The sequence below is a fragment of the Microtus ochrogaster genome, unplaced genomic scaffold (genome assembly GCF_000317375.1).
Source record: "Microtus ochrogaster isolate Prairie Vole_2 unplaced genomic scaffold, MicOch1.0 UNK85, whole genome shotgun sequence".
In the NCBI taxonomy this organism is placed as follows: Eukaryota; Metazoa; Chordata; class Mammalia; order Rodentia; family Cricetidae; genus Microtus; species Microtus ochrogaster.
Window position 1 is genome coordinate 798,421 of NW_004949183.1, and position 7,779 is coordinate 806,199.

The 7,779-nt window shown below is 41.1% G+C and overlaps 1 protein-coding gene across 4 annotated transcripts in view; it reads left to right on the top strand.

The window, feature by feature from the left end:
• Window positions 1–5,920, top strand: part of F8 (coagulation factor VIII) — a 155,386-nt gene extending 149,466 nt beyond the window's left edge. For all 4 annotated transcript variants that reach the window (XM_026777787.1, XM_005370664.3, XM_026777789.1 and 1 more), the window contains one exon: window positions 5,244–5,920. In XM_026777787.1, coding sequence (XP_026633588.1) covers window positions 5,244–5,399 — 156 coding nt within the window. In that variant the 3' untranslated portion in view covers window positions 5,400–5,920. The remainder of the gene's footprint in view (window positions 1–5,243) is intronic.
• The last annotated feature ends 1,859 nt before the right edge of the window (window positions 5,921–7,779 follow it).

Sequence of the window (7,779 nt, forward strand, 5' to 3'; positions counted from 1 at the left end):
ACTGTTCTTGAGCACTGGTCTTAGCATAGAGCAGGTCCGGGTTGGGGAGGGGTGCTGGGGGGCTGGGTCGTGCAAAAGAAAGACAGCCCTGCAGCAGGAGCTGGGGAAAGGGGGTTTGTGCTCTCTTCTGGGACACTGTACCCCTGGATAGCACACACTCACCCGTCCAGATGGGATTCCTCAGCAACTAAACAGGGCCCGGAAAATCTTTTTTTAAACCTTTGCTATTGGGGTTGGAGAGATGGCTCAGCGGTTAAGAGCACTGACTGCTCTTCCAGAGGACCCAGGCTCAATTCCCAGCACCCACATGGCAGCTCACAATTGTCTGAAAATGCAGTTCCACGAGATCTGACACCTTCACACCAATGCACATAAAATAAAGTTGAATAAATAATTAAAAAATTTTACAAAACCTTTGCTGTTGATACAATATATTTTTATGAAATTATGAGACCTTTAGCACATTTCCAAACAATAATTGATCAATTTATGCATTACCTTGTGCTAGACAACCTGGCTCACCCATATGAGATTGGATGTGTGTTATATATATATATGGTATGATTCCTATTCCTGATTGTATCTTGTAACTGAATAAGTAATAAAGTCAATTTGATATCATCTGGTATAAATTCAGTGGTTTCAATATGCAATAACAACACTTTCTACATATGGACAGTATGCTGCCCTAATTGGACAAGCAGGACACAAAAGAGAGTGATTGCCAAACATTGTAAAAACAAGGCAAAACAGTTCTTCTTCTAAAGAAATCCTGTACAGCTCCCTAGGCCTAGATGTAGGGGGGAGGGCCTTGGACTTCCCACAGGGCAGGATTCCTGGCCCTCTCTCAAGCAGGGCAGGAGAGGGAGGAGGGGGTGTGGGTGAGCAGGAGGGAATTGGGAGGAGGGAAGAAAGTGTAAATAATTGAATGGAAAAATAAAAAATTTAAAAAAAGAAATCCTGCTTTATAGAAAAGTCTGTTGAATATTGTAGGCCTTAGGCTTAAGATGAATGCCCCAACCTTGCAAAGGAAGTTTGGGTGACTGTTCAGGCAGCCATCTATTTCTGTCATTTCTCACATTTTTTGGAAGTTGCTTTCTTGCACTTCCTGCTTACTCAGTTAATAATATTTCCCTCTCTGGTCTCTGAAGGAGCTGAAGACTAGATAGTTATAGTTTTCCTTGTTTACCAGACTCATAAAAGAAACTCACTAAAGAGGTGTAAGTCTAAAAAGTGGAGAGACATTAAAATATAATTTGATAATGCAAATTAATAGAGAAAGTGAATTAGATACAATCTTTTAGACTCATTAAGATATGGTGTGGGAGGTCCTTCTGTCTGTGTTCCTTTTATTGGCTAATGAATAAAGAAACTGGCTTGGCCTATAGCAAGGTAGATATTAGGCAGGGAAAACTAAGCCGAATGCTGGGAGAAAGGAGGTGGAGTCAGCGAGAAGCCACGGAGCCACCACCAGAGATAGACATGCTGGAACCTTGCCAGTAGGCCACGAACCTCATGAAAAAATATAAAATAATGGAGATGGGTTAGTTTAAGATGTAAGAGCTAGCTAGCAATATGCTTAAGTAATTGGCCAAGCAGTGATTTAATTAATACAGTTTCTATTTGGTTATTTTGGGACTGAGGAGCCAGGAACCAACAAGCAGCCTCCTTACAACAAATTGGTGCTCCAATGTGGTCAACTATATCTACGTAAAACCTGAGAGGGCTTGGAAAGGAATCTAGACACTAAAAAACAAAGTTTAGCTGCATTTTTTTCCCAAATGGGCTTTGCTTGCTGGCAGCATTCTGTGGCTCCTTTAAGAGAGGTCTTACTGATTTCCTGATAGTAGAAAAAAAAGCCACGTCATTTTGAAATGGCAGCTTCCTGAGCCATGCTTCCAATATGAACTCTGATGAGGTCCGGCTATGGAGCATTTAAATGGATTTTGTAAGCAGAGTGCTGCAACTTGCTTAATGGAAATTAGATCCTCTGTGTGCCTAAAAATGGGGCAATATGCATGACTCTCAGCAGCAGAAAACATGTCTCCACCATGCTGGACTGCATGGAGCAAGCAGGCAGGACTGTGGAGTTGGTCTTAGCAATGTCCACTTACATTAAATAAAAAAGTTCTCCTGGTCCAAAGATAATTACAAATATGCAATAAAGACAAATTCAGACATAAAAGACCCCTAAATGGGTCACAGTGTGTTATAAAAATGTACATAGTCTTGGGAGAGAGAAGATAAATAGTATAGAGAGTTATAAAATGAAGTAAATGGTTTAGAAAAATATAAAATGAAGTATTTAAAGAGACAGAGTACAGACAGTCATAGATTAAAGGAATAAAGATAATAAAATAAATATTTAAAAGTAATAGAGTAAAAAAATAATAAGCCACATAAAGATGGAAAATACAGAGTCTGGATTATGAACTCAAGAAATCAGACAGTAAAATTCTAAATAACCCAATTAAAAAATGGGGTACTGAACTAAATAGAGAATTCTCAAAAGAAGAATTTCAAATGACCAAAAGATACTTAAGGAAATGTTCAACTTCCTTAGCTATCAGGAAAATGCAAATCCATACAATTCTGAGATACCTGTCAGAATGGCTAAGATCAAAACCACTAATGATAGTTTATGCTGGAGAGGATGTGGAGTAAGGGGAACACTCCTCCATTGCTGGTGGCAATGTGATGGAGGAAGGTCATTGGTTGATTTAATAAAGAAGCTGCTTGACCTGATAGGTTAGAACGTAAGTGGGAGGAGCAGAATGCTGGGCGGAAGAGGAAGTGAGGTCAGAGACTCGACAGCTCTCCTCTTGGGAGCAGACGCCTCAGAGAGACACGATGCTCTACTCATGCGGGCAGAGGCGAGAGCTCTGCTCTCTGAGGCTCACGCAATGAAGCTCCGACCCAGGATGGATGTAGGCTAGAAACTCCCGGTAAGCGCACCTTGGGGTGCGACACACAGATGATTGGAAATGGGTTAGTCCAGGTGCGAGAGTTAGCCGAGAAAAGGGCTAAAGCTAAAGAGCCAAGCAGTGTTTAAATGAATACAGTGTCCGTGTAATTATTTCGGGGCATAAGCTAGCCGAGCAAGCGGCTGGGATGCTGGGGACTCAGCCCCGCCGCTCATATTACTACAGCAATGCAAACGTGAACAACCACTTTGGAAATCAGTATGGCAGCTTCATACTACAAAAGCATTTGTTCAGCTATGTTCATAGCAGCATTATTTGTAATAGCCAGAACCTGGAAACAACCTAGATGCCCCTCAACTGAAGAATGGATAAAGAAAGCATGGCACATCTACTCAGCACTAAAAAAAAAATGACACCTTGAATTTTGTATGCAAATAGATGGAATTAGAAAACACTATCCTGAGTAAGGTAACCCAGACCCAAGAAGATGAATATGATATGTACTCACTCATAAGTAGATACTAGCTATAAACAAAGGACATTGAGTGTATAGTTCATGACCCTAGAGAAACTAAGTAATAAGGTGAACTTAAAGAAATACATATATGGACCCACCTGGGGGTTGGAGAGAGACAGGGTCACCTGACAGGGTTGGGAACATGGGAACAGGGGATAGAGGAAGGGGGAGAGGGAAGAAGGGGAGGGTTGAGGGGAACTTGAGGGAATGGGATGGTTGAGATGGAGGGGGGACAGATATGAGAGCAAGGAGAGGGATATCTTGATTGGGGGAGCCATTATGACATTGGCAAGAAACATGGCTCTAGAGAAATTCCCAGGAATCCACAAGGATGGCCCCAATTAAGACCCTAGGCAATAGAGGAGAGGGTGCCCAAACTGGCATTGCCCTGTATTCAGATTGATGATTATCTTAAATATCATCATAGAACCTTAGTCCAGCAACAAATGGAAACAGAGTCAGAGTCCCACATCAGAGCACTGATCTGATGTGACTGAGATCTCAAGGGCCAGTTGAAGAGTAGAAGTAATGAGAATATGAGCAAATATGTCAAGACCATGAGGGGTTCATCCACTTAAGCAGTTTACCTGGGCTAATGGGAGCTCACCAACTCCAGCAGGACTGGGAAGGAACAAGCGTAGGACCAAGCTAGTCCCTCTGAATGTGGTTGACAGTTGTATGGCTGGGGCAAACTGAGGGGCCACTGGCAGTGGCACTGGGATTTGTCTCTGCTGCATGTACTGGCTTTTTGGGATCCTATTCTTTTTGGATGTATACCTTACTCAGCCTAGTTTTAGTAGGGAGGGCCTTGGACCTTCCACAGGGTAAGGTGCCTTGCCCTTTCTTTGGATTGGAGGAGGTAGGGTAGGAGGGTGTGTGGAGGGGATGGGAGGAGGGGAGGGAGTGGGAATTTGGATTGTTATTTTTTTAAATCTAATAAAATAAAAGAAAAAACGAGACACAGTACAGACAGTCATAGATTAAAGGAGTAAAGATAATAAAATAAATATTAAAAAAAAGTAATAGAGTAAAAAATAAGCCACATAAAGATGGAAAATATGTAGAGAGTCTGGATTGTGAATATTATTGTGTTCTCTTTGAAGTTTTTGACTGTGAACTTACTTTGGGTGACTGTCCAGGCTGTCCAGGCAGCAAGATGTCTCTGTCAATTCTAGAGTACTAGAAGTAGTTTACAGCACACTTTCATTTCCTCAAATATGACTGGCTTACAAGTGGACTTAACCCCAAAATCTCAATGTGGCAAGATACTTTAGACTTTCTCCCAACTTTCTATCTAACATGTGTGAAAACAGCATATATGAATAATAACAGTACTTACCATTTGTTGAATGTTTACTCTATACTCATCTTATAATAACAAATTCAATGTCTGTGGCATCAACTAGTTGAGTCTTGACTCTAACTTTCAGATTACCTGACAACATACAAATTCAGGCAAAGTATTTTATTTCATTGAGATTTTTTGGACATGGGTGAAACTATTTCAGATATAAGGCATAGCTAGAGTAGTTCTACATAGCAGATAAGTGGGTGGATCTCAATTCTACAAGTCAAAACAACTTTTTGGCCCATGGATTCATCTAATTGCCCAGAGTTCAATCTTAAAATGCTAAAAGCCAATTGAAGTAAGTCACTCATATGTTGTGATAAGCATTGTGACAGATGCAAAAGGGGAAAGAACAAGAAGAAACTGAACTTGAGGCTTCTAGCAAAAATGTGGTGTTATAAATGGTATTTGTGTCTTGTCAGTCAGTTAATAAATACTGTCTATCCTCTTTTAGGTTTTTCGGGGGAATCAGGATGCATCCACACCTATGGTAAATTCTCTAGACCCACCATTACTCACTCGATATCTTCGAATTCATCCCCAGGTCTGGGAGCACCAAATTGCTCTGAGGCTTGAGATTCTGGGATGTGAAGCCCAACAGCTGTACTGAAGTGGCTTCTGCATCCTCTGCTTGCTACCCTTTGCCTCCTTCTTCAGTTCCAGGATTGGCTTAGTCAGTGTGTGCTGTGAAGATTAACCATGACCATGGCAACTCTTATCAAAGAAAGCATTTAATTGAGGCTTGCTTATAATTTCAGAGGTTTACTCCATTATCATCATGGTGGGGTGCATAATACCTTGTAGGCAAACATAGTGCTGGAGAAGTAGTGAAGAGCTGATGTGGGATTCCCTTCTGTATGCTATGAATATGTTTTGATACCATTGGTTAATTTTTTTTTAAAAAAAGCTGTTTCAGCCTATAGCAGGGCAGAATATAGCTAGATTGCAAGAGATATAGAGTGAGAGTAGGTGGAGTCAGGGAGATGCCATATAGCCGCTGAAGTAGAAAGACACCCAAAAACCTTACTGGTAAACCACAAGCCTCATAGTAGAATACAAAATAATAGAAATGGGCTAATTTAAGATGTAATAAGAAGCCTACACTAATAAACTCAGCAATGTTTTAATTAATATAGTTTTTGTGTGATTATTTTGGGCCTGGGTGGCCAGAAACAAACAAACAGCCTCTGCCTACAGAGAGTTCTACATCTGGATCCACAGACTGCAGGAAGAGAGAGAGATTGGGCCTGGAATGGACTTTTTAAACCTCAAAGTTCACCCTCAGTGACACACTTTCTCCAACATGGCACAACTACTTCAACAAAACTACACCATCTAATCTTTCTTTGTAGTTCCATTCCCTGATGACTAAGAATTCACAAATATGAGCCTATGAGGGTCATTCTTTTTAAATCACAAGGATATTCCCTCACCAATTCAATGACAGCATCCCTTCTCAGGTTTCCACATTTATGCTGACACACAACTGTTCATGCCACCATTATTTTATTAAAAACCATACAGTAGTATATGACTCTACTCTGAAACTTACCAAATTATTAATTCTACATTTTATTAAAACATGTCTCAGCATTCATAAAGGAAGCTGTGAAGCATCACACTAAATTTTATGTTTTCAGTATCAAATATACTTTATGCACTACCAAAGCCAAAAAAATCTATGACAGAATCAGAACAAGAAAAACCATTAGCTTATACCCTCTTAAATTGCTCATGACTATTACCTGCATTCAGCCTTTCCTGACTCCCATATATTTAGCTTTCCTTGTTCTCTTTCCTTCATATTATACTATACCAGAATGTACATTGGTATATATATATATATATATACATATGTATATACATATGTATATGCATATATATGTATATATACATATATGTATGTATATATATACTATTGGCTAGATTCTGCATAAAAGAGAGAATATGCAGTTTTTCTCTTTCTGAAATTGTGTGACCTCGCTTAATATACATTCTAAGTCTATTCATGCTCCTGCTAATTTTGCCTTCATTTGAACCTTAATTTAAAACCTAAAACACTGTAACTTTTAGAAGAAAACATGAGGTATACCTTTCAATGTATCAGGGTAGTTAAGAACTTTTTAAATCAAACACCAACAGCACAGGAACTATCCCCAAGTATCAACAGATAGGACTACATGAAAATAAAAAGTTTCTGTATAGCAAAAGAAACAATCAGCAGTTAACATACAGCCCACAGAATAAAAGTCTTTACCAGCTACTCTTCATAAAAAGATAACTATCAGAATTTACAAAGAACTGCAGAAATTAAATACCAATAAAATTAAATTGTTAATCAACTAATAGACAGTTGAACATAATGCAGTTTTCAAAAATGAAGCACAAATGGCCAATAACTATTTTTTCATGTTCAATATCCCTAGCCATTGGGAAAATGCAAATCAAAATATCATCACAATCTAGTCATAATAGCTATCAACAAATCTAATAAAATATGTTGGAGGGGGCAGAGCGGCGCGCAGTCGTGGTGGAGCGGCGCACAGTCGCGATGGAGCGGCGCGCAGTCGCGGCGGAGCAGCGCAGCGCTGCAACCAAAAATAGGCTTTGGGGGACCAGCGGCGACAGAAGCAAGCGGCGGGGACCGGCATGGAGGCAGAGGCAAGCAGCAGGGACCAGAAGGGTCCGGCGCGGCAGCCAACGCAAGCGGCGGGGACCGGCGTGGAGGCAGAGGCAAGCGGCGGGGACCAGAGGGGTCTGGCGCTGCAGCCGACGCAAGCAGCGGGGACCAGTGCAGCTTCAGAGGCACGCACGAGGCGGGGAAGGGCGCGCAATAACGAGAGCAGACGTCCCACTGCGGTTGGACCAAAGAGATAGGCCCCTTGTTGGCAAGGTCACTGGCAAACGGGGAGTCTGGTCCTGATCCTGAAGACCTTCGGAGGAGTGAGAGGGTTCTTGGCCTGTGGCAGGAACCAGGAAACAGAGCGAGG